At 43.7% G+C, this 27437-nt stretch overlaps 1 protein-coding gene across 2 annotated transcripts in view; it reads right to left on the reverse strand.

Annotated features, from left to right (window-relative positions):
• Window positions 1-632: 632 nt before the first annotated feature.
• Window positions 633-27437, reverse strand: part of OGFOD2 (2-oxoglutarate and iron dependent oxygenase domain containing 2) — a 107212-nt gene continuing 80407 nt past the window's right edge. The window contains exons 6-7 of one of the 2 annotated variants that reach the window (XM_085632789.1): window positions 3741-3998; window positions 633-3643 (exon numbers count right to left, since the gene is read on the reverse strand). In XM_085632789.1, the coding sequence (XP_085488915.1) occupies window positions 3368-3643; window positions 3741-3998 (534 nt within the window). In that variant the 3' untranslated portion in view covers window positions 633-3367. The remainder of the gene's footprint in view (window positions 3644-3740; window positions 3999-27437) is intronic. The other variant, XM_085632790.1, reaches the window with a different exon arrangement.

The following is a 27437-nucleotide window of genomic DNA, read 5'->3' on the forward strand; positions in this document are numbered from 1 at the left end:
CCACAATTATGACTTCTATCAAAGGTGGACCATCCTTTCACCATTCTTCTCTTACTCTCCCACTACTTTATATCATCCATCCTTTAGTCAGCAACACAAATTTACGTGTGGATGATCATCTAGACAGCTCTGACAATATTGTAGCATACTTTCTCACACTCCTTATACGCACCCAAACTGTTTTTCAAGGGACTGTGGTAACTTTGGGACTGTGGTAAAGATCAAACTTCTTCAAACCTCATTTAAAAACTTGGGCAGATGTTCTGACCATCTGCTTCCAACCAATGCATCACACACACAATCATTCATTAATGTAATAAAAATACACTGTTTCCACTAAAGCGAACTCAGTGAAGGCTCCTTAGCTGCCATCAGAAACATCAGTGAAGAAAATATGTTCAGCGTAGTGGAGCGGGCTGGCCGTCACTTATGTAGAGTGCGCTGCCCAATATCGTGCAGGCTAAAGTATATACTTCACAGATTCATTATTTCATCCCTGGCACCCAGCGGGATCTAAATGAATAAGTAATGAAAAGGAGCATACAGTTACACATAATTCTTTTGTAAATTATAAACAATTTCTCAAGATCCACAAAATTCAAAAAGTATTGCACAAGGAGTCTTGAAATCTCTTTTTCCAATTATTCTTTATTTGTGGTCAAATATATCAGCCCAGCCAACGCGTTTTGTCCAACATGGACTTCCTCAGGGTTGGATATATCTTTTAAAGATAGCCAAAGTGATATTCTTTTATATTTCGTAGTGAACATACGCTGGGAATCCCCGTAGCGTCCGGTCAATCAAAACTGTAATGGATTATTGCCTTATAGCCACACTGCTGTATTCTCTGCTCAAGTTCAAAAGCCGTCTGTCTATCCGTCACCTAAATGATCTTAATGAATACAGCCCCTCCCCATAACTATTACAAATATGTCTATGTTGAAATGGGCAGTAACCGTAATTCCCAAAGGTGGAAAAATGATCTTATATTAAACGTGTATTTGTCTTCGCCTACTACTTCCATATAATTGGAGCAATACATTCTGACCAGAACTGATTCTCTGTTTGGCTTCAAATAAGCAAACCTCGAAGCTTGCTATGTGTACCACTACTATTGCTCTGTGAAATATTTCTGGTCGAAATGTTATAGCTGCTAAATAACATAACATGACATAACATAACCCCTAACACTGCACAACACAGATTTTACATACAACTTAGATACACATTACAGATGCATAGCTCACGCAGTATTCAGTCTCATACTCAAGTTATCCATATATGCTGTTGCACAATGAGGGGATGGTTTTGATAAGTTCAAGACCAGGCTCTTCGACTGAACTGCAGAACCGCACCCTTCAGCGCCTTGAGACCCTCACCGGTGATTAGTTGCGCTCTATAAGAACCCGCATTGATCGATTGCAAGTGGTAGCCTTGCAAACAGAAGGCACAGTAGTTACTTTCAGAGTGATGTTTTGAAACAGATGTATATGCCCTAGAGTGGCATAAAAACTTTGAGCAGTCCGTTCTGGAAATGTACTGGGCAACCAAACAGACTGGTAAAATGCAGATATCATTTGAAAGTAAAAACATATCAACAACGCAAGTCATACATTGCTCTCAGAACGTGTTTTTGAGTAAACCAGGGGGTTATCAGAACCCCCTTTCTTTTCATTGCCATTAAAAGTATTACCTGATTGATAGTCAACGTGCGATTTTGACAGATACAAGATCTTTGCTTTCGGCTTTATCCCATTCTCTAACCCAGTCTCAATAATTGTAGTCTCTTGTCATGACTATTTACATTTGTAAGCTCGAGGCAGCAGTCCATGCCTCCTCAAAGCATATGCCCTGGCCATCTTTGTGTGGTTTGAAGAGCATGCCTGCTGTTGTTTTGCTGCTTGTGTGGATGTATAAATGGATGAGTGCAAGGATGGCAACAGCTATGCAGGTGGCTGGAAGCTATCTACTCCTTGCACTGCTGCTCACCCATCCATTCAGCTAGCCATATTGCCAGTCATTCATCTGTCCGCCAACACCCAGATTCACTGAATTACATACATACCCCCCTAATTTGGTGACTCATACACCAATACTACCACACACAAACACTCCCATCAATTACCGAACAATTTCACACAAAAAAACAAGACTTATTGGCTTTGCCAGTGTTTGCTCTAGTTGTAAACGAACCAGGAAATTACTATTTGTATTTGAAAAATGGATATGCAAGACACCAGCTCGTTATCTACCCTTTTATGTAGCTTAGATAGTACTACTGAATATCAACACCAACAATATCGTGGGACAAGAATAGCGAGGACAGAATATTGAGGTACAAAATATCGAACGGTAAGTGCACATAGGGAAGTATAGATTCCTTACTCTCACATCTATGTACCCTGAAGATATATGTACCACATAGGTGCATATATGTGGAATTAGGTAGAGAAAATCTAGAGTTATTTACCTGATATTTTTTCGATATTTTGTCCTCGATGTTCTGTGTGGGTTTGATATTCAGGGTGGTCACCGTGTAACTTATATTAGCTAGTTGTGTCATATAAGTGAACACATTGTGTACTAGTTGAGTTAAGAGCTAAAGGCTGCTATTAGGGGCTTTTGTTATCCCTGCCTTCTAGTGCTAAAAGCCCCATCTCCTGTCCCCACAAGAGTTTAATTTTTCAGGACAGTGCTAAAATGTGAGCGAGGGCCCCATCTGTGGATTTAAAAAAGGCACATCGTGTATCTAGAAAATCTCTCTACTGGCTCCCCTTAGGTGACAGAACCCACTTTATGAGGGCATGTCTATCCTTGAAATACCAATGAGGACTTTCCCCTCCTTAGCTATGCTACCAAAATACCCCATAGGTTCCTAAAAGGGTCCTCAGATGTGTTGATAAAGGGCTTTCGATCACCCCAATCCAACTATCCTTGCAAAGCAGTAGATAATTCGCCCATGGTTACTGATATATGAAATGTACTCCTTGTTAACATTTGAACACTTCTTTCTTTAACAATCATCCGATATAAAAACAATATATGTCTAGCAAACCCTCAAGATCAGTTGAAAGACAATCATTGGGATACTGTCTGCTTTAGAAAAGCAGGCAGGCAGTCAGTCAGACCTGTGTTCCACTCTCTACCAAAAAAGACTGAGAGGAGTCAGCCATTTGAGCGTACTTTTATTTGGAGCCGCTTGTACCTCAGGATAGGCAAGAACTGCCCGGAGGCAAACCTGCCAGCCAGAGATGTACACCCACAAGGATTGTAGTTGTGGCTTCAGGAGCAGCAGCTCAAAACTGGTCCTCCCGGGTGAGTTCATCAAAATGGTGTCTTCTCAGTTTCTTGCAGCCTCAGGTTTCTGCTAGATTACAGCACAAACGTCCACAGTCTCTGGTGCCAGGGGGGCACATGATTGGGTGAAGCCATCACCATAGCCCAGAGTCTCCACCAACTGGGGGGTCTTGTCGCACATTGGGCACAGACGGTTGCGAACAGTGGCTGATCTCATCCACACAATGAGGTTCCAGCGTTCTCCTGATGAGATGGGCAGGGCTCCATGAATGTGCTCTCCTCGGTGCACCAATCCCTGGCCAACTACGTGTTCGACTTCCACATACCTTCTTTCATTGGCTGGAACCTAGAATTAAAACATAAAAGTTCCTTAAATTGCCATATCATTCTCTTAAATACAGTATATGCGAGCCATGTTTTTGAGGATCACCATATTTAATTACCTGCCTCATGTCTGCAAAATACAAATTTCCCTCTGTAAACTCTTTACCCAGTGATACATTCACTGTTACTTCCGCATTGTCGTAATGGCTGCTTAAATCGAGATCTTCTGACAATGAGTATTTGACAACAAACGCTTTGTGGCTGTCAAGGTACCGTCCTCCATAATCTGGGTACAGAATGGACGTCACTGGCTGTAGATATTTTTCACGTAAAGGTGCGATGAATCTTTCGTCAAACCCCAGCTCGTTCAGTAGCACCTGAGGAATAGGAAAACATAAATAGCCAGGTTAGGCCATTGAGGTCCTGTTCAGAGGTATATACTCATTTCCCAAAAGTACTGCAGAAATGAAAACTAACCCATCATGTGTATTCTGTATATCACTAGTCCCACTGCATAGCAATATTAAATAGAATTTAGGATTTTCATTAGCCCTATAAGATAGTATCACAAAGAGCTATGGGCTAGATGTGATTTGCAACCAGTAAATAATTTTACGAACTGACCTACGTATTAATAGGTCGAGTCATAAAATTCTGATTCGGAGTGGGTCGTAATCTAACCCACCTGATTCATATTGCGACTCAGTGCGATTGGTGGCACTCTCAGATCAAAGATGACAGGATCATCTGGATACAGCAACATCTGGACACCTCCCAATGTGGGAGGAAACAACCCAACCAAGAAGATAGCATGCCAAACATCTTCTGAATAGAGGTTGAGAAGCAGGGGTGTAAGTACACACCACTCCCTCAGCCCATTGTTAGTTAGGATCCTATTGGAACTCGAAAAGCCCTGACCCAGTTTTTCCAGCACCCATGTCCCTTCTTAGAGCAAATGAAAAGAAAAAGGTTACTTACATATATTCCTAATTCTGTATTGTAGGAATATTCATTGAAGTCATAAACAACCAACCACCTCCCTGGCTGGGTAGGGATGGGGATTGGAAAACAATTACGTATAAAACAAATATATCACGTATTTCAGCCTTAGAACTACAAGTAAGTAACCTTTTCTTCTGTATTGTAGATTCTTCATTGAAAGTCATAAATGTTAGAATAGAGTAGCAAGATAGTTTTAACAGAAGAGAGCGGTTGGGCAGCAGAAAGAAACAGGAAAGAGCGCAGAGTGCACTATGGCCAATAGTTTCTAAAGAGATGTTGCAGGGTTTCCTAGCCCATTCTAGCATCAGCTTGTGTATCTGAATCTAGACAATAGTATCTTCTGAATGTGTGGCTCGAATTTTATGTTGTGGCTTTGCAGATGTCAGCAAATGGGATATTTGTGATCCAAGCTTTCCCATCTTAGGCCTCCCTTGCAGAGTTTTGTTCACTAATTGGTAGCATAATGTGATGGACGCTACTATCCATCCAGCAATACATTGTTTGGATGTGTCTAGACCCTGCATGATTTGGCCATAGTTAACGAACAGTTGCTTTGTTTGTCTCAGATCCTTTGTTTTGTTTAGGTATAAGTGAAGGACTCTTCTAATATCTAGTGAATAAGTGCATGTTCTGCTGCTTAGGAAGAATAGGAAAAGAAATTAGGCAGAGTAACCGTTTGATTGATATGAAAATTCAGAAACGACTTTTGGGAAGAATGAAGGGTCTGATGTAATTACCGCCTTCTTAATGGAAAACAGTGTACGGCTTAACAGAGGTTAAAGTTTTCAACTGGCTCACTCTCTGAACGGATGTGATTGCACCAAGGAAAGCTGTCTTCCAGGCCCGATGCTGCAATGTAGCCTTGTATACCGGCTCAACAGGGGTGCCCATCAGCTTTTGAGAGAACAATGTTCTCTCATGGTAGAGAAGGATGTCTAGTTGGAAGAATACTTCTTGAGTTCTTCAAAAAAGATTTTGATGACAGGATTTGTTTTTTAAATGATAGCTGATTTGAATATTTTCTGTAGGCTAATATAGCAGCCAGACTAACCTTTATTGATGCGATTTGAAGCTTGGCTTGGACTAAATGAAGCATGTTAGGTAATGGCACAGTATTTTGGAGGGACATTTTCTTCTTTCAAGATCACCATAAAGGACAGTGGAAGATTCAAGTGACCATACTGTGTGACCTAAGTAGCCACACTGCCAAATTTAGTGATGTTAAATTTGGGTGTTAGATTTGCCCCTGAAGTCTATGCAGCAGATCTAACAAACGTTACAGGTACCACCACTGCCTCAGCCAATCTGACTCTATTAATATAATTTTCACTGGATATCGCTGCAGTTTCAGTATTACTAAGAGAATTTGTGGAATCGGTGAAAAATCGTAGAGAAATAACTTTGACCAAATCATCAAAAGGGCATTTTCCACAGACCCCGGTTCTGGTAATCTGGATGTGAAATATCAGCGTTTTCCTTTTTTTTAAGCTGAGAAGAGGCCTATATAATGTTTTCCTACCCTTCAAGGATGTTTATGACTTCCACATCTAAGACCAACGCGTGAGCCTCTTCGTAATAGCAACTGAGAAAGTCTGCTTGTGGATTCATTGCCCAAGGAGGAATGTGCACCGCTATTAGTGTTAGTTACCTGGCCAGGGACCAGTGCCAAATTGTCTGTGCATACATGGGAAGTGGCTCGACTTGGTGTTTCCTTGTCTCTTTAGGTAATGCGTAGTGGTTGTATTATCTGTTTGAATCTGGATCGTTGATTTATTTTTCAGGAATGGTAGAAAAGCATTGATGGCCAGGTTAACTGCTCTCACTTCCAAATACTGTATGTGGTGCAAGGCTTCCTTGACTGTTGACTGTCCCTGCACACTGTCAAATGTTGTAGCTGGGCTCCCCATCTTGACAGGGAAGTATCCATCACTATGACCTGCGATGGTAGCTCATTCTGAAATGGACCTTCTTCGAACAAGTTTCGCATCTTGCAACACCATTCATCATGCTAGAGATTCTTACTGTATAAGTTCAGCTCAGGAAGGTTAATTATTTTGAGCTGGTAGGGCAGGGCCTAAGGTTCTTAAAAACTATCGCCCAATGTCACTGTCTCCTACACCTGTCAAGATTCAAGAACAACATCTCAATAGAGTACTTATGAACTTGATAGACACTCATGAACTGCTAGATCCCCCCCCCAAACTGGGTTCCGAAGTGAATATTGTACGGAATCGCTGTTAGTAGAGGAGGTAGACAGTATAAGATCTGGGGTAGACAGTGGAGAGGGTGCAGCCCTTATTATGTTAGTGTAACGCCCTGAACGTCTCAGGATCGTTTAACAGACACGATAATGAGAACGCAACCACTTGTGAAGGTTAGTTATTTTAATGAAGGCAAAAATAATACAAGGAATAAACAAAGGTTATAGTCACTGGAATCCTCCAGGCTAAGTACGTTACCAGCCCACAGCACGGATGGTCCTAACCGTCCTCTGCATATACGCCGATCCCGGCATATGCCAACAGAGGGCAGAAATGAAATGGCCGACAATGCCAATCGGTAGGCTGTGAGGGGCACGAAGAGTGTTGGGGAGAATCGAGGAGTCAGGGAAACACCCAGCCGGGGTCTCTAGCTGAAGGGAGCAGCCGCTCAACCTCTTCCTCAGACTGCACCGGGACGCGGAGTCACCTCCTGGTGATGCGTCACCGATACCCCAATCACAAGCAAAGAAGACTGAACCGAGAGCAGCCGCTCGATCGATCCTGTGGACTTCCGAGTCTGTAACGCGGCAAACACCTCCTGGTGTGCGTTACAGCTGGCAGTCCCTGTATCTCTGGTCGGGCTGGGAGTTACGACTCCAACCAGCAAAAGCGCCACTGCGCTTTGACTCAGCCGAGTCAAAAAGCGAAGCTCAATGGTTATCCGGTAGAGCTTCCGGGTCCTTCACAGGTGACGATGGGGCAAGACACGGCCCAGGGAGTAACGACTCGACCTACCTCCGTTCTTGCCTTACTGGAGCACCACTCCGGAACACTGCTCTTCACTAAGCAGGTACGTCGGTTGTAAACACAATATCCGACAGCGTTGTACCTCCCGGTTCCTCCCTTTATAGGGCGTTGTTTTCCTTGAGTTATGTAACAGCTCTCCTGTTTACATAAGGGCGTGTTTTCCTTGAGTTATGTAACAGCTCTCCTGTTTACATAACCTCTCAACCGCTAAGCATCCTGGGAGATGTAGTCCGTTTTCGCTGGTTACCGTTTTCCTCCCCTCGCATGACAGGAATTCTTGACAGTTAGATCTATTCGCAGCCTTTGCCACTGTCTCACCCTCCCGTTTGGTTTCCCACCGCTGGCTCTTAGTAAGTAAAGTTTATTGTATAGTTGATAAAAACCATTACAGGGATGTACCACACATTCTGATAATTCAGTCCACAAACATGAGAACATTCTAATAATAATCAGTTAAAACATAGTGTCTGCTACATTTACATAGTCAAACAAATCAGCTGTGCAATTTCACCCTACAATCAATTAAAACATATCTGCTACATTTAAACAGTTAAAGCAAATCAGCTGTACAGTTTCACCTTACACAAGGGCTTGTTGATAACAAAAAGGCTGTGCAAGATTGGTAATAGGAAGCCATAGCAACATTGCATAAAGGGGACGCGGTGTTATGCTGACAATGGGCTAAACCCATAAGTTGTTTAGCATTTAATTTTATCTCTACACATTTTGAAACCAACACCCCTATATCCCTAGAAAGGGCACACCTGACTGAGCTATTTAAGGGAGAGGTGAAGGAGCGTGAGGAGGCTGCGGGGCACAGTCCCCGGAGTCCCCCAGCATGAGACAGGGTATATGCCGGCGGATGAGTCTGGTAGTGGCTGGAGCCAGTCCTCTGGTGCTGAGTGTTGAAATTTCCCGTCTGACTGAAGCCACTTCCTGGTGGGTGATGATACACGCCTTCCCCCCTCTAGTACACTTGCCTGTACTCATCAGAGTCCCCCCCTGGCTGCTATACTCTGCCTCCGTCCTTCCCCTACTCCACGCTTGACGTGTGGGTTCCGTCCACTCCCTTTCCCCCTCCCGAGAGAGATGCTCTGTGACCCTCAGACTGAAATTCGTGGCACGTTTGGGTTAAATGGGTGGGTTAGGGTGGATTGGGGGTTGGGGGGTTGTTTGGGAGGCATTGCCCCCATAGATACAGAACCTTGTAGGTTGGGAAGGTAGCCCATAGCTATGATCTGATACATAGTAATGTGATTGACTGATGTACTTTCCAGCTTTTGTATGGCTTAATTGGTGTGCATCGACAACTATGTGGCACCATAGGTAAGACTGCACAAGATACCTGTGTTATATCCTTAGACCTATGTATAAGTACTGTGTTTAATGCAGATTGTAACTCATTGCTCCTTCCTATGCAAAAACTGAATAAAAATTTGTTATGAAAAAAAATAATAATCATTTGAAACCAACACCGACTGCAAAAGTGCAAGCACGCAGAATGTATGAGTGTCTTTTAACTTAAAGTGCTTACACAAGAATCCCTAATACAATGGTTCGCTCTGAGGAATCAAAGGTAAAGCATTGAGTCTATTGGGTTCTCTTCCATCCGAAAGATCTCACTCTGTAATGTGTGGACAGGTTTTCTGCAAACCTTTTTCTCTGCCCTTGGGGGTCCCCCAGGGGTCATCCCTAAGCCCTACGATGTTCAATCTCTATGTCATGCCTTTAGCCAAACTGATTCAATCTTTTGGTCTCTGTGTGCCGTCCTGTGCTGACACACACACACACACACATTATTGTTACCCTCATGAATTACGTTCATTCCGTGGCATATTGGTGCCTCTGGGTATGTGAGCAATTTATACATTTTCATTCGAAAACGATGGTAGTTTTCCTTGACAGCGATCAGTGGGGTGTCTTCGGCATCGAAGATTTTTCAGACGACAGGTGTTTCAGGTGTCTGTTGTGGTCTCCTTGACGTCGATCAGAGGTAGATGACATACCTGTCTTCAAGGGAGAGCAGGTCGGAGTCAATGCTGTTGACGCCGTTACCTTGGACGTCAATCTCGAATGACATTGAGAATGATGTCGTTGGTGTCTTTCTTTTGCTGGACCTGCCCACGGGGTAGTTTTTTAAGGGGCAGGCTGTCTTTCAGAGGAATCATTTTCTTGCAGATGTCACAATCTTTGATTGACTGTGAGACATGCAAACAAACCACACAGACCTTGTGGGGGTCAGAGACATCCTTCTTCCGCCCACAGCAGGGTCACTGAAGGCATTTTTAAGGAAAAAAGTTGTCAAAAAACATCAAAAAAGTTGAGTACAAATGAAAAAGATTTGGTATTATTCTTCGGTCAAAAAATACAGGTGTGAAACCTTACATGTGCTGTGAGATCCTACTCACAGGAGCTGGGGAAAATAAACAAATCTGTCAGGCAACTGCCAGTACGGCGCACCCTGGATAGGGGAAGCTCCTGCAGTCTGGTGATGATTTTTCTGTCCTTTTAATGTAAGCATATTTGGCTACCTTTTATCTCCTTTTTCCTACACTTCTTTCTTGCACATCAAACGCTGCAATGCAGGCTCAAAACTTTTCTTTAGGGGCTCTAGGGGTAGATTATTTCCAGGAAAGAACATCAGCCTCAGATAGGCTGTTAGGGTGGACAGATGGACACGGACGCCAATGTGACCTTTCAGTGAACAATACATGTATGGAAAGTGCTCAGGGGGCCTCATGCGCAGCGGGGAAGCATCCTAACAGAGCAACTCATGGTCTACAACCTCGAAGTCGGCACTCTAATCCACAAACAAGCATATAGGTGTGCCAACGTGTTGTGGACAGCCTGGTGGATTAAAACAGAGGCTGCCAATATATTATCGATAAAGCAGCACTTACACCACAACCCTATTGGATTTGAAGGCAACAGGCCATTATCAGGTATCTAATTCTCTAATACAAAGAGTATTAGTGTGGTATTCACCTTATCATCCACATTGAGAAAGGTGATCAACCAGTAATTTCTGGGATCCCCCACCTGATCACCATTCTTTCATAGTGGAGGCATTATTTATTGACCCTCTACAACTATCCGGGTGCCAGGTGAACAGCATCTGAATGAATGTGGATAGGAACCCTGCCTAGTCAGCGATCCGACTTCAACACCATGGCTGAGTAGCCATTGGGGCCAGGAGTGACAATAGTCCTTACATATTCAATACACTTTTACATCACAAAGTGGCTCTTAATAGTGTCGTACTTTAGAATTTGGGACCGCGTAGGAGGCAGGGCCCTACCCCTGTCTCCCCCAGCATTAGTGAACCGCGAATGGTTAATGCGGTATGTACAAGTGCTTTTTGTAACGTTTTAGCTATGAATGCACTGTGTATACGTTATTATACATCACTACGTGGGTTCCATTTTGTATCGGTGGCCATCTTATGGTTGCCCTCACATAGGCTATATAGCATGAAGCGAATACGGGCCTTTTAGAGCACATGTGCCTTTCTTTGACTTTTCTGTGACCTGGGCAGCTTGGCTCCGCTGCCCCAGGTCAAACTGGTCTCACGAGTTCCCCGTCCTCTGGCCAACTGTGATTAGCATCAGGGCTTGACACACCATAAAGTCTTTTCATCCTACACGAGCCTCCAGCTAATCTCTTTCGCACCTGACTGTTCCTGCTTTATGGCTTGTTTCCCAAACAGGAGATGCTCATGTTTATTGGGGCCTATCGATATCTGATGTGGGATCTGAACCTTGCTGTGTAAATAATTACGGGCTGGCTTAACTGGAATGTGGGATGGTCATCATGACTCTGCCTTTTCGTTTGAAATGTATACATGTAATGGCCATATCGTAAACTAAGGAATGTATGCCTGAGGCAGGATATTCTGTATTTAAGAAGAAGCCCGTTTCTATGATTTTCAGCAGTCTCCTGAGAACATACACGCTGTTGTACTTCTAGGACGCCTGTAATTGGTCTGCAGCCAATAAACTGATCTTTGACTTCACCCAGAAGACTCTGTGTTTCTGTAGGTCTGAAACAGGAAGAACCCCGAAGTCATAGGGTGTGTTCCCCTGCACCGCTGGGCTTAAAATACCCAGTACTTCAGTTGGCGCCCAACTCGGGGCGATTTCAGCGGTACCGGTCCAAGCCAGAGGTTCGTGAGGAGCTTCGTGTGGAAATTCTGGAGGAAGGCCGCCACTTCATCGACCCCTGCATGTCGACGTGGTCCGAAGGTCTTTTCTGCGAGGTTCTCCGCGTCCCGACGGCTACGAAGGACTGCTGCCCTGATTAATCGCCCTGTTTTGGACCCTTGACGATTTTGGTAGAGCGAAACAATCGAGAGAGTCTTCAGGTGACGCCATTGAGCATCGATATTCAGTTAAGTATAAGTGGAGCGTCTCCCAATTTGTTTGGTATCCTTCGGGATAATTTTGGTTTATTTGGAGTTTGCAAACCCCAAAGCCAGAGGACTCGTGTATTCACGAGACTATCGTAATCGATAACCCTTTGAAGTTTGGAACTAGACTAGTGAGCGAAGATGCCTGGTGCTAGTGTATTTGTTTGAGTTGTAGAAGGGATTTCCAGTTGGAGGATTCATGTCCGGTTCCTCCAATTGGAACTCCAACTTATGAGCTTTATGTAAAACATGGCGTGGGCCCCATTGCATATAATGAAATATGGATCCGATACACCAGAAAGGACGGTGTTTTAAAATGGCCCCAAAATGGTAGTTTCGATACAGATATCTTAGATAATTTGGAAGTTAAATTGTTTAAAAAGAAAGCCCGGCCGGCGATGTTTGATTCTTTCCGCCTATGGCGAAAGGAAGCCAAACAGAAGGAAATTAAGCTAGCAAAGAGGAATAAGAGAGAGAGAGGTATGTCAGTGATGCAAGCAGCTGTGCAATTTAAAGATAATGAGGAGGAACAAATGAGGGAACAGTTACATAGGCAGCGCAAACTAGGGATTGATAAATGTTACCCTGTTTTGTCACCCCTTGTGCAAGATGACACACAAGAGAATGAGAAAGATTCCCTAATGTCCCATTTGTTAAGTTCGCCACCCCCATATGCGCAAAATGCCACCGCACCTCCACAGCTTGTGAATGCGCAGCCTCCAGTAAAGATGCCGCAAGCCTTCCCGCAGCTGCCAGCTCCTCTTCAGCCGGCTCCTATCCCTGCAGTGCAGCCCTCTCAAGGGCCGCCAGTTTTGCTACCTGTTACCCCCGCGCTTCCTGCGACTTTGTCTAACACGCCAGCGGCTTCCCCTGGCGCTCCTTCTTATACTACCCAGGTACCTGTATCTGAATCTGCTTTTCTTCCCTCTGTCTATCCCCCCGTTTTTGCCTCAACTTCTCCTTCAGCACGACAACGACTAGCTAATGTAGTTACTAGTCTAATGTCGCCTCTCTTTGGGTCATCTAGTTCGACTCCTGCCTTACAGCGTAAGCAATTGCGCAGTCAGCTGCCTGATTCTGACGAGAAAGAGGTGTTAGATCATCTGGCGCGTAGGTGGATTGGTTTCCCTTCATGCTATGATGTGGAATCAGTTGTTGATGTGTTTCATCAATGGGATGCCCCGAAACAGAGGTATGTGTTCGAGAAAATGTGTGAAATTCTCTGTGAGGAATTGGATGATCATGGTAGAGATCCAAGCCCGCAGGAGTTGTGTCAAGTGAGATTCGATTTTGGAAAAGGTATGATTGTGTGCCCCGATGTCAATAGAGCAGTTGTGATCTTATTATCCTTGAGGAATGATGATTGTCAACAGCCGTTGTTTACACAAGATTTCCCTGCGGGGAGAAAGGGAAAAGCGCGACAATACCCTATGAGAGAAGTCCCTCCGGTATGGAAGGAAGCTGTTGCGGCTGATGCCGCTCATGGTATTGCTGCTATGCCAGCACATTTTCAGCGTGTTTGGGTGCATGTCCCATGGAAGCGATCTGAGGTGTTAGCACTCAAGCAGACATTGCCTGATCCCCGTAAAAACCCTGCAGGATATTATAAGGAGTTATCACAAACTGCAGAATCATGTGTCATGAATCTAGCCGATATAGATATGTTGTTTGGGAATGTTGTTCCACAGCCTTTATGGGGATCCATCCGTAATACGGATCATGCTGCAGAGCTAGGGGGCACATGGGCTAATATCGTTGCTGCAGACGCTAGACAAGTTGGTGGTGCAAGACCTGAGCCTTTGGTAGCAGAGCTCCCTGGTCGAATTATTACCTACATGAAAACTATAATGCCTGCGATGCGCGTAAATTGGGATAAACTATCCGCATGTAAACAGAAGAAAGATGAGACGGTGTCTGATTTCTTTACCAGGTTTGAAGAAACGTTTATCGACCACAGTGGTCAAGACATGAGCACTGAAGGTGGCCAACGGTTATTTGTTGATACATTTGTGCAGAATCTACTTCCCGAGTTGTGTAAGAAATTAAAAGATTCAGAAAGTTCTTGGGCTGTTTCCTCTTCAGCGCAAATACTGGCTACTGCACAGTATTATGAGAATAGAGACAAAGATGAGAAGGATAGAACAGATAAGAAAACGAAAGAACTAAAGACAAAGGTCCTTTTGCAGCAGGCCTATCCGCCACGTGGAGGACAGAGTAACTATAGGCAAACACAAGGTATCTATCAGCAACCCCAACAATTTCAGAATAATCAGCAAATGAACGGGTATTATCAACCACGAATCCCTGTAGGTCCCAACCAATGTTCATATTGCAAAGAGGAAGGTCATTTTAAATATAGTTGCCCTAAATTAATGCAGCGTAACTGTAATGCGTACGGCACAAGAGGTAGAGGTGGTCAGCAAGCTCCTAGAGGTAGAGGGCGTGGAAATGTTCTCCAGAACGCGCGCCCTCTTCCGCCTCAAAATACCATAAATAGCTTTGATCAGCAAGCCAACGCGACTGGTAATACAGCTCAGTACTACAATAATGATTATTATGCAGAAGATGACAATGTAGAAGATAATGATTACTAGGACCGCCGTAGACAGAGAGAGGGAGTTGTTTCAGTGCCAGTGGATCAGAGCGGACCTTATGTTAAATTAACTTCAGCAAATGTAACGGAGCCCTTTCTGCTGGATACTGGTGCTGCAAAGAGTTCAATCATGCATTCAAAACTCCCTGGCGCGCCTTTGTCTTGCGAAATGAATGTTTCAGTAGGTTTTTCTGGCGCCCCAGTTAGGAACCCGATTTCTAGTCCTATGTCACTTTCTGTTGGACCTTGTGAACTAAAAGCACCCCTCATCCTAACAACAGGTTGTGGTGAAAATTTGCTAGGCTTAGATTTGCTAAAAAGATTGCATGCAACGCTATATTGTTCTCCCTCAGGAGTACAACTTACATTAGGTAAGAAAGTGATTTCCCCGATGTATTTGTCTAAAAATGCAATGCCACCTGAATTGTCATCCCTTCCGGATGTCCTTTGGGCTACTGGTCCCAATGATGTGGGTCTTTTGGAAATACCGCCATATGTGGTCACTTTAAAAGCCAATGTCAGATTGCCACGTATTCCCCAGTACAAGATCTCCAATGAAGGTCAGAAAGCATTGTTAGCAATTGTCAGTGATTTGATTAAAAAGGGTGTAATTGAAGAGACAAGAGGCAATGTTTGCAATAGTCCTGTTTTACCTGTCTTAAAACGAACGGACCCTTCACAGCCACCTGTTTACAGATTTGTGATTGATCTTAGAGAGGTTAATAAGATTGTTGTACCACAGTTTCCAGTTGTCCCAGATATAACTGCCTTGTTAACCATGATTCCAGCCTCCGCTGCATGGTTCTCAGTAATCGATCTAAAGAATGCTTTCTTTAGCATCCCAATTGCAGAGGAGAGCAGAGACGTTTTTGGCTTTAGTTTAGGAGGTCGCAGCTTCCGCTTTAAGCGCGCTCCCCAGGGCTACTGTGAGAGTCCATCAATATACAGTCAGGCTTTAAAAGCGCAGCTTGATGCACTGGCTTTACCCAGTGGCGCCATCCTCATTCAGTATGTTGACAATTTACTAATCGCCGCGGATACTGAAAAGATTTGCAAAAACGCTACCTTGTCATTGTTGCGTCATTTGTCTGCCTTCCATCACAAAGTGTCTCTCTCAAAGCTGCAATATTGTCGACAAGAAGTGACCTACTTAGGTCATCTCTTATCGAAGGAGGGAAGGAGACTGACCCCAGAACGAATTCAAGCCATTGCACAGTTGAGTGTGCCAAGAACACAGAGAGAAGTGCGTGCTTTCTTGGGCATTACTTCATACTGTAGGCATTGGATTCCTAATTTTTCCTTGTTGGCAAAACCTTTGTTAGCATTAACATGTAAAGATACACCGAATCCTATCCCAGGGTCTGAAGAGTGTCAGAAAAGTTTTTGGGAATTGCGTAATGCATTGTGTTCAGCTCCTGTGTTGGGTACCCCTGACTACAGTAAGCCTTTTACATTGTATGTTCATGAAAAAGATGGTTGCGCATTATCAGTGTTAACACAACCTTTTGGCGACAGACCGCGTCCATGCGCATATTTTTCGTCAACCTTGGACCCGGTAGCGAGGGCATTGCCAAGTTGTCTGAGAGCCACAGCCGCCGCAGCTATGTCTATCCGACAGTCTGCTGGTCTAGTAATGGATCATACATTGATTGTTATGGTTCCACATGCTGTGGACACATTGTTAAACAGGACCAAGACACAACACTTAACTAGTGCGCGATTATCTGGTTATGAGCTGACACTGTTAGCAAACCATATACACATAAAGAGATGCAACACGTTGAATCCAGCTACACTATTACCAATCCCAGCAGACCTAGATGAGATTGAGCAACATGATTGTCTGTTCAGAACAGAAGAAGAGACGAAAGGAAGAGTAGATCTTAAAGATACTCCCCTGACTGAGTGTGATGGTACTTTATGGGTGGATGGTTCGTGTTTCAAGCTTCCGAATGGTGATACGACTGCTGCATATGCTATCACGACTTTGCACACGATTGTGGAAACTGCGCGTGTGCCACAAAATTCGGCTCAAGCAGCAGAATTGATTGCCCTTACGAGAGCATGCGTGTTGTCTGAAGGAATGAAAGTGAACATATATACGGATAGCCAGTACGCCTTTGGCGTGGCTCATAGTTTTGGGCGATTGTGGAAGGAACGTGGGTTCCTGACTTCGCATGGAGCTAAGATTCAGAATGGCAAGTTGGTGAATGATCTCCTTGAGTCGCTGACCCTACCGTTGCAAGTTGCGATTATGAAATGCAGTGCACATAAGAAAATCACTGATGATGTTGGTCGTGGTAATGCGTTTGCTGATGAAGTCGCGAAAGAAACAGCAAAAGATGTGAAGACTCGAATGTATGTTGCAGGCCCTGCAAGATGGGTTGGTGATGTTGGAATGTGTGAAAACACAATAGAGAGTGTAAAGTCCCTTCAAGCTGAAGCCACAGAGAAAGAGTTAAGCAAGTGGAGAGAAAGTATGGGTAAGTTGGATGAGAATGGTTGTTGGATTGATTTGTCAGAACATAGGCGATGGTTGTTACCTGATGCATATGTGCTTCCAGTGGTTACTATGGCACATGGAATGGCACATATCAGTACGAAAGGAATCTGTAAGTTGTTGGCTCCAGTATGGCAGAATGCTGGAATTCCTAAGTGTGCAGAGAATGTGGTCAAGAATTGTATGGTATGCTTGAAATACAACCCTGGTAGGGGAACCCCAACTCCAGCTGGTCATTTTGCGCCTCCATCATATCCATTTGAAGTTTTGCAGCTGGATTTTATCCACATGGAAAGATGCAACAACCTGAAATATGTATTAGTGGTTGTTTGCGCTTTCTCAAAATGGATAGAGGCCTATCCTCTAAAAGATAACACTGCTCTGTCCACAGCCAAAGCCCTTGTGAAGGAATTTTTCCCTAGGTTTGGAATGCCAAGAACGGTGTGGAGTGATAATGGGAGTGAGTTTGTGGGCCAGGTGATGAAGAATGTGTGTGAGGGACTAGGTATTAAGCAGAAATTTCACGCTGCAAATCACCCCCAATCAGCTGGATTAGTAGAACGCTACAATGGCGCTCTAAAACTCAAATTGGCCAAAATCCAAGCGAGCTCAGGTCTTAAATGGCCTGACGCTCTGCCTCTAGCACTCCTGTCCACCAGAATGACCGTGCATTCACGAGTGGGACTTAGTCCCTACGAGGTCGTTTTTGGCCGCCCGGCCAATGTATGGGGTGTGCCAAGACCGACGAAATTCAGTGAAATCGAACACCCAGTACTGCTTGATTACTTGTATGATTTGACGGTTAAACTGCGTGTTTTACACCAACAGGTGCATGATACTCTCCCCCCGGCTTCTGAAGCTCCTGGACACCCTATCGAACCTGGCACGTGGATCCTTGTGAAAAACTTCCAGCGGAAAACTAACGATGAGCCCCGCTGGATTGGCCCTCATCTCGTGCTACTGTCTACAAGATCAGCTGTTCGAGTAAAGGGGAAAAGGAACTGGATCCACGGCGCCCACGTAAAGAGGATCCCTTTGCCTCTGCCGTATGACCAGTGGGTCCAAGAGGGTATCGCTGACTCTGAAACAGACACTGTACCTCGTTTTGTGCCGTTCAGTGATGCACGCATAAAAGGCACAACTTCAACGCAGGAAAGTGACGATATTTTGCAAGAAGCTGTGCCACCGTCAATTCGATTGGACACTACAGAGCCTGAACTCTTGTTTCAAGATCAAACAGTACCTGGCCGTTTTCATTACAATCTAAGACCAAGGCCTATGGACAAATAAATATTCTTTTTCTTTTACCTTTCTATTTTTTGATAACCAGAGCTCTCCCATCTGAAGGACTTTCTTGATTTTTGTTTTTCGAACCACCATCCGGGTTCAGCCGCAGGGTCGCGGTGCCAAGACTTTGGGGTACAGGCCGAAGACGTTAGGTCGACGGTTCTGGTTGGTCTAGGGCGTTCCCTGGACTGACAGGCGTACTCCTTAGCAGAAGATACTCACCCGCCGCGAGCGGCACGATTAGAGGATGGAGTTTTTCAAGATGGAGAGACCCGCTGAGGAAATGAACTTTAAAACAAAAATGTGTAAAATCATGAAGCGCAAACGTTTTGTATTTTTATGCCTGTTTGTATTATGTAGTATGATAGTGTTTACTGTAGGATTTGTATTCTTCTCCTCTCAAGAGCCCATTGCACCCACTGTACAGCCTATACCTCCTCCTACTAGCTCCTCACACTCTTTTCAACCTCTGCCTGAACATGAACAAGCTAGACGATCAGAGTTTGTGAATAACTCGTTTATTCAGCTCCTGCACCAGCACCAACTAGTTATGAATACAACCAATTGTTGGGTGTGTGGTTTAATGCCACATACCATTAATAAGGGTATTCCCTATCTAGTGCTACCGTATAGTTACAATGGATCGTCATGGGCATTCCAGACCATGTTTCTCTATGCACTAGATGCGTACTCCGCGCGACAACCACGTTCCATCAGACCTAGCACCAATAATAAAGCTTTAATGAAAGGAGTTGCCGATATGAGTAGAGATATCGATGCATACTCATCTATTCCCAAAGAAGAGTTGAGAGCTTATGTAGGGTGGAACGCGACGGGGTATAGCATTAGTCTAGGTGAAAGACAGCGAAAAATCTCATCCCCAATCTGGGTCGTACCCCACATAGGTCGGTTCTGTTTGCAAGGTAATGGTCAGAATCCTAGAGCTCAACTGGGAAGAAGTGATTGTACTGAAACGTACACTTTTCCGTCACAGTTTTCCCCTGCGTTTTTGGCTGCCAAGGGTACATATTTTATCTGCAATGACCGAGCATATACATGGTTGCCCCCTGACTTCTCGGGCACATGTTATATTGCAAATCTGCTACCGCCAACATTTACTGCCGCCTCTGACTATCACAAGACCAGAGTTGTGAAAGGCGTGATTAGTAAGGAAGATAGTGCCGGTCAGGAAGCGGGAGATTTCTTTTTGGGTTTCCTGCCGTTTTGGGGACCTATGGTCAATAGTAGGAACCTGAGACAACTGACTCGTGTGGTTGAATCCACTGTTAATGTTAGGGCTGGTGCCCTTGGTAATTTGACAGCTGAGCTCCACGCGGATCGCCTCATGACTTTGCAGAACCGCATGGTTCTAGACGTCATACTTGCAAACCGTGGTGGGGTATGTAAGGTTATCCAATCTAGTTGTTGCATTTTCATACCAGACAACGCTCCAACAGTTTATCAAGCCATCTCCAAACTACATAAAATATCTGAGTCCATACACGTGGATAAAGGAGATTGGTCATTGGTGGGGTGGTTCTGGGAACTGATATCTGCCTGGGGTTGGAAAGTTCTGATGGTCATTGGAATGATCTTAGCCATCCTTTTCCTGTTCTGTCTGTGCATACAGTGTGCTCCTGCCATATGTGGCCTCTGTGCTACATTATGTGTAAGGAAACCTGTATCGAGGGACGAGCTAAGTAATAGGATGATGCTACAGCAACATCTCCATGACTTCGTGAATATTGACCTAGACTCGGATTGAAATGAGTATAGTTATTGCCTATGTAAGGGCAAAAGGAGGGTCTGTCGTACTTTAGAATTTGGGACCGCGTAGGAGGCAGGGCCCTACCCCTGTCTCCCCCAGCATTAGTGAACCGCGAATGGTTAATGCGGTATGTACAAGTGCTTTTTGTAACGTTTTAGCTATGAATGCACTGTGTATACGTTATTATACATCACTACGTGGGTTCCATTTTGTATCGGTGGCCATCTTATGGTTGCCCTCACATAGGCTATATAGCATGAAGCGAATACGGGCCTTTTAGAGCACATGTGCCTTTCTTTGACTTTTCTGTGACCTGGGCAGCTTGGCTCCGCTGCCCCAGGTCAAACTGGTCTCACGAGTTCCCCGTCCTCTGGCCACCTGTGATTAGCATCAGGGCTTGACACACCATAAAGTCTTTTCATCCTACACGAGCCTCCAGCTAATCTCTTTCGCACCTGACTGTTCCTGCTTTATGGCTTGTTTCCCAAACAGGAGATGCTCATGTTTATTGGGGCCTATCGATATCTGATGTGGGATCTGAACCTTGCTGTGTAAATAATTACGGGCTGGCTTAACTGGAATGTGGGATGGTCATCATGACTCTGCCTTTTCGTTTGAAATGTATACATGTAATGGCCATATCGTAAACTAAGGAATGTATGCCTGAGGCAGGATATTCTGTATTTAAGAAGAAGCCCGTTTCTATGATTTTCAGCAGTCTCCTGAGAACATACACGCTGTTGTACTTCTAGGACGCCTGTAATTGGTCTGCAGCCAATAAACTGATCTTTGACTTCACCCAGAAGACTCTGTGTTTCTGTAGGTCTGAAACAGGAAGAACCCCGAAGTCATAGGGTGTGTTCCCCTGCACCGCTGGGCTTAAAATACCCAGTACTTCAATAGTGGAGAAGCTCATCTTATCTTCAGTAATACCCACCAGCAATTGAAGACAAACTAGTTTATGCTCGGCTACATAGAGATAGAACTGATTAAACTGATTAATATGGAAAACTCTTACTTTGTGATCAAGTCGATTGGCATGACCCATAGAATTCACAAGATCGCTCTACATGATTAATAAATGAGTTCCTGTGGTCCTTCCACTTGCAGTTCTGAGGCTGCTGATCTGTGTGCCATTTTAGGCATCGCATACCACCTTAGGTAGGCCTTCTTTAATTATTTCATATTAATTTTAGCATCAGTAATATCTTGAGCTTGACTAAGAAGCAAACTTGGGTGGCAGTGTTCTGAGCTCAGTTCTAAGTGCCAAACCAACTGTATACTTCTTTGCAAGGCCCTATGTTACTTCCTCTATCATTATTTTCCAGTGCCATACTTGGGCATAAAAGAGTAGTAACTATGGGCCAAATGTACGAAGATTAGGAATAGTGATTTCCTAATTGCGAATTCCTGCGAATCGCAATTTGGAAACGCTATTACCAATGTATGAATTTAATTAGCGATTCCTAATGGGTCGCAAATAGACCTACTTCATGTGTATTAATGAGGTAGGTTGCAATTTGCTACCCACTAGGATTTGCTGCCATCACAGGGATGGTGGCCTTTTCTTTTCTTTTTTAAATGCAGCCCATTTGGGACTGTGTTGCCACCACTTTTAAAATGGTGGTAAACTATAACTCTTTTGCGACCGGAATTCGGTTGCAAAACAGTAATACATACCAAACTGATTCTGTATTTGGAAGGGACGCCCAAAACACGCCCCTTCCAAATAATGAATTGCAAATGCAAATTGGATTAGGTAACAAATTTCTGAATCACATTTTGCATTCTGTACATCAGAAAAAGCTTTTTTTTGGTCGCCAATTGTTTGCAACCATAATAATGCTTCCCAGGATGCTTGTTTCAAGTCCAGGGAGGACCTGGCCTGCCAGTTCGGGCTGGATTGTTCCCATGGGTAGCAGGGTCAAGACTGATTTTGCATATGGCTGGATATAAACTGGAATGGCATGGGGAGCAAAAACACGATGGATTAGGCCCAGATCTCTGTACTGGGGTGAATGTTTGACATTCTTCAGCATTCTGTCCATCAATTGTTCTTTTTACATTATATAATGTAGCAGTTTTTCACCATCTAGATATTTTGGTACTCTGCATTTCTATTCAGGTCTTTTTTCTGTGCATTTTCAATTTGGTTACCCTTCTTTTTAGGAACATATGTAAAAGTTCACCTATCAAGATCAATACAGGTTACAAAAAGAAAAGCACATTTTAAATCCTAATCAGATAAAACATTGAATGCCCAAGGACATTGTAAAATATCATTCTGAAGTAGGCTTACCGAAAAAAAGGGAAGCGGACACCATCCTATTATAACTCTACACACTGATCAGAGTCCACAGGAGCTGTAAACTATGTCCATTTCATGATCTCGCATGTACCATGAGGGAATACTATTATTTCTCAAAAAAAGACTGCATATTGTTGAAAATGCTCAGAATTAGCGTAATGGTTTGACGTCCTTTTAAAAATTTCCCACACACCAGATTGGATGAAAAGTTACTTACCTTCGGTAACGATGTATCTGTTAGAGACACATATTAGTTGTAGATTCCTTACCTTTAGAATTTCACCAGGCGCCAGTCCGGATCCAGAGATTTTTCTTCAGCAGTACCGGAGAGAGCCCACTACTTAGCCATTTTTTGGCTAGTCTTTTTTTTACTTTTGTCGACTTTGTTCTTGAGTCTTGGACTCCTGGTGCGATGAGGGGAAACAATTAGTTTTTCAGCCAGGGGGAGGAAAGAAGATCATGAAGAAAGTAAGAGATTAGTGGGTCAGCTAGCAGATGCAGAGGAGCAACACATGATAGATATCAGTCAGGGGAAAGATCTCCGGTATCCAACAGAAGATTATATCTATTAAAGCAGAGATATATAAAGGGATAGCTCAAAAATCTGCTGATGAATATCAGACGCATAGGGGCAAGCTTTATGAGACAGGAGAACAGGCAGGTAAACTGCTAGCCCTCCGGATTAGACAGGAAAGTACTAAGAACATAATAACGAACATACGAGAGGGGGATAGGACTTGTACAGAAGCAGAAGATATATTAAAGGTTTTTAAACACTTCTACCAACATCTATATAAGGAAGAGAATCTGGCAGGCACATGTAGCCGTGAGTTCATAGATCTAGGTCCACATCTGGGTAGCCAGGATATAGAAGTATTGGAGAAAGATTTTGAAAGGGGGAGGTTGTTGAAGCTCTGCAGGATTTGCTTATGGAGAAGGCTGCGGGACCTGATAGCATTCCGTTAGAAGTATACAAATGTATTCAGAATGAGATTATCCTGATATTTTTGGATTTATTTAATGGTATAATGAGCTCTGGGGTGATTCCAGAATCTTGGAAGGAAACTAATATTATAGTTTTTCATAAAAAAGGGAAACCCTTAGAGAACCCTGCGTCATATCGTCCAATATCCCTCATCAACACGGACATCAAGATTTATGCAAAGGTCTTGGCTAAAAGGCTGGGAAGGATCATAGGCGGGCTGGTCTCCCCGTGGCAGTATGGGTTTATCCCAGGTCTAGGGACTACAGAGCACATCAGGCGGGTTATTACACTTTTTGATTTACAGGCTGCCACCGGGGGACGGATGGCCATGATCTTTCTAGATGCAGAAAAGGCCTTTGATCGTGTCACATGGAAGTATTTATGGGGGATATTGGAACGGAGGGGCTTTGGACCCAAAATAATGAGAGCTATTAAGGCCATGTATTCAGAGCCGAAGGCCAGAATTCAATTAATGGGAGGCAGCTCAGAAAGAATTTGTATCTCTAAGGGGACACGCCAGGGCTGCCCCTGTTCACCAATTCTTTTTGCTCTGTACATAGACCCACTTATTCAGAGACTGCTAGGTTGCGATGATATTAGACCAATAGTCAGTAATGGATTTGAGACCAAGCTTCTGGCCTATGTTGACGACCTGGCAATAATTACCCCCAAACCAGATAGGGCTATGAGAAGTATTAGGGAGATCGCGAGCGAATTTGGGTGGTGCTCTGGTTATATGCTGAATGAAAGTAAGACCCAAATAGTCTGCACCAGTAATATTATAATGAATGATATAAGGTGTACGGAATCAGCAGTCTATTTGGGGGTTAGGGTGAGCCCTGTACCTAAATTAATCATAAAAGAAAATTTTGCCCCGCTTTTAACAACAATCGCGGTGGACCTAAAAAGAATAGATGCTCTACATTTGACTATAATAGGGAGAGCCAACGTATTGAAGATGACTATGCTTCCCAAAATTTTATATCTCTTTCGTTCTATTCCCTACCTAATTGACGAGGGTTTAATGAAATCAATAGAGGCAATATTTATGAATTTTATATGGCAGTATGGTAAAATAAGAAGGTCCATGAAATATCTTTCCCAGCCACAGGCGAAGGGCGGGCTGGCTATTCCTAATATTAGATTTGATCAATGGGCCTGTCTGATCAGCCAAATGGCAATACTATTTGATTCTGCTAAAAATCAGACAGATATCTCACATGGCAATCAGGCTCTTCCATCTATTTTTGAACTGATGATGGGTAGGGAAGTCAAAGGGCTGTTGTTGCGGAGAACCGATAGAAGATATTTTTTTAAAACGCAATACAAATTAATGGATAGTGCCTGGCAGGTTTGGAAGCTGATGCAAAGAACAATTGTAGTCCCTAAAATAAACCTCTACACCCCCCTATGGAACTCGAGTATATTTCCTCAATTTAGTCAGGATAGGATGGGGAGAGTGTGGGAACAGCAAGGAGCCCCAAAAAAAGGGTAATCTGGGAAGGGGATCAATTGCTAGGCTTCTGCACCATTCAGCAGAAATTTGGCATACAAGCTAATCAAAGTTTTAAATATATACAAATATATAACACTTTAAAGATATTAGACCTCGGATTTCTCCAGGGAGCAGAAATAATTTGATTGATTACTTATTAGGCGGTGGAAAAAAAATGTAAATGGTTTACAGTACCTTATTATCAAGTTTAAGAGATGATCTAGAAAAAGTTGAAACCTCTTGGATGTTGAAGTTAGGTGATGTGGATGTGGACAAAGCGCTGCAAATGGCAGGGAAAATCTTTCGCTCCACAAACCTAAAAACTCAACATTATAAAACTTTATTTAACCTATACTACACACCTGCCAAATTATATGAGTGGAATAAGAGGGGTGATGATAAATGCCCAAGGTGTTTGGAGGGGCCTGTTAATCTAGTGCATATGTTTTATCAATGTGAAAAATTAAGTTTAATTCAGGAAGAGATTGAAAAGTTTTGGGAGGGGCTGCTAGGGAGAAAGATCAACCTATCCCCTACCCTAATGATAACAGGAATTGATAGCAACCTGGGTCTTAAGATGGAGGAGGAAGCCTTTGCCTTTCTATGTGAGGCTGTCCTGCGCATAATGCTAGCGGCAGGTTGGAAAGACGCACTGGCTCCTACGTTTCAGATGTGGCTGTCCAGACTCCTGGGGATACATAATATAGAATCTGCTCTATATAGTCGGAGAGGTAGGAAGACGAGGGAGTTGGGGTATGAAATATGGGCCCCCATTAAGGGTTGGAGGGACTCCCAGCAATAAGTAGGCAGGGTTTTTTATGTATTAATGAATTGCCTCCTAAATATGAAATATGTATAATTATGTATTACAGGTATAATTGTATAAAGCCACACTCTATTTTGTAATATCTCCAATATTTTTTTTTTTTATAATCTTTATTTCGACCATTTAGATCATAAAAGATATACAACAATAAAAACATTTTTTTTTAAATTAACATTCAGTTAAAAAATAACACAACATTTTGAGCAGAAGTATAAATAACGAGTTACAAAATACAATTCATTCAATAGTTCTATTATCCCCAGCCTCAATCTGCTTTATATGACTTGCTCGAATGTGCCACATTGCACTTAAAAATGTAGCTACCGCAAACACAACCGGGGGCGAGAGATCTGTTTTTCACACTTCTGTATGCATGTAGATAATGCCTAAGACCCAGGTTCTTAAGAAGGGGAACAAGCCAGTAATTTCTGGGTCTACGGTATGCTTTACAGAAAAAGATCATATGTAGGTCATCCTCCCAGGATTGGGTGCATAGAGAGCATTGCTCTGATGAGGGGGGATTGGACCACTGCTTTGTGTATGATCTAAGTGGGTGTGAGCTGTGTCTCCACTGAAGGAACAATTTTCTGGTCAAGACCGGACTAATATTGTCAAGAACTCTCTCTTGGTGGTACACATCTTTCGTTTTAACAAATGAGTTAGTAAGAGACCCCTCCTTTATAGCCCCTATAAGTTTTGATAATTTAAATTCATAAAATTCTTTTACCAGGAGTTTCCTAGGGATCCTACAGCATGCACTCTCTGGATCTAGCCAAAGGTCCGGCCGTCCCAGATTCTCACATGTTTTTTTCACATAGGTTAGCCATGGGATAATAGCGGCTTTTGGCAGAGTTAGAATCGCTTGTAGTTCAGACCTGTATGTTGCAAGTTCTGGCCTAGCCCACAAACGACGCCAGAAGGTCAGCAGTTTAAGTGCCAGCTCTTCACTAATGGGTCTCAGTCCCAGGTCCAACCTCAACGGCAAAAGGGGTGTACTTGTTGGAAGGGCTGCAAGCTGCCTAATAAAATTATTTTCAGTAACTAGTAAGTTCTGGGTGGAGGTGCGGCCCCACAGTTCCCCGCCGTATACTACTGCCCCACGCGCTTGCATTTTATAAATTTGTAGGGCTGGTGTCAAGGGTTTGAAGGACGAAGTATTCCTCAACCTACAGATACCTCCAGTTAATTGAACCAGTCTCATATTGGCCTTGTTGCGGTGGGTGTCCCAGGACATTGTTTGATTAATGGTGACGCCCAAATACTCAAATGTAGATACCCTCTCCAACTTCTGAGTACCTATGGTGGGGTTGGGCGGAATTTGGGGGATTGAAAATCATATATTTCGTCTTCGTTGCATTAATCTCTAGACCCCTCTCAGTGTAGAAGGTCGAAAATCCATCTATAATTCGTTGGATTCCCATGGGGGACTTGGACAGCAGCAGGGTGTCATCCGCAAACATGATAGCGGGCACCCTGCTGCCATTGAGTTTTGGTGCATCAGTATCGGCCACCCTCAACAGGTGGTCGATAACCCCGTTGACAAAGAGGCAAAACAGGGTCGGAGCGAGGACACAACCCTGTCTTACCCCCCTGTCAACCGGGAATCTATCCGTGAGTACCCCATTTCTACCGCACCTCA

Source organism: Triturus cristatus, chromosome 11, assembly GCF_964204655.1.
Source record: "Triturus cristatus chromosome 11, aTriCri1.1, whole genome shotgun sequence".
Lineage (NCBI taxonomy): Eukaryota > Metazoa > Chordata > Amphibia > Caudata > Salamandridae > Triturus > Triturus cristatus.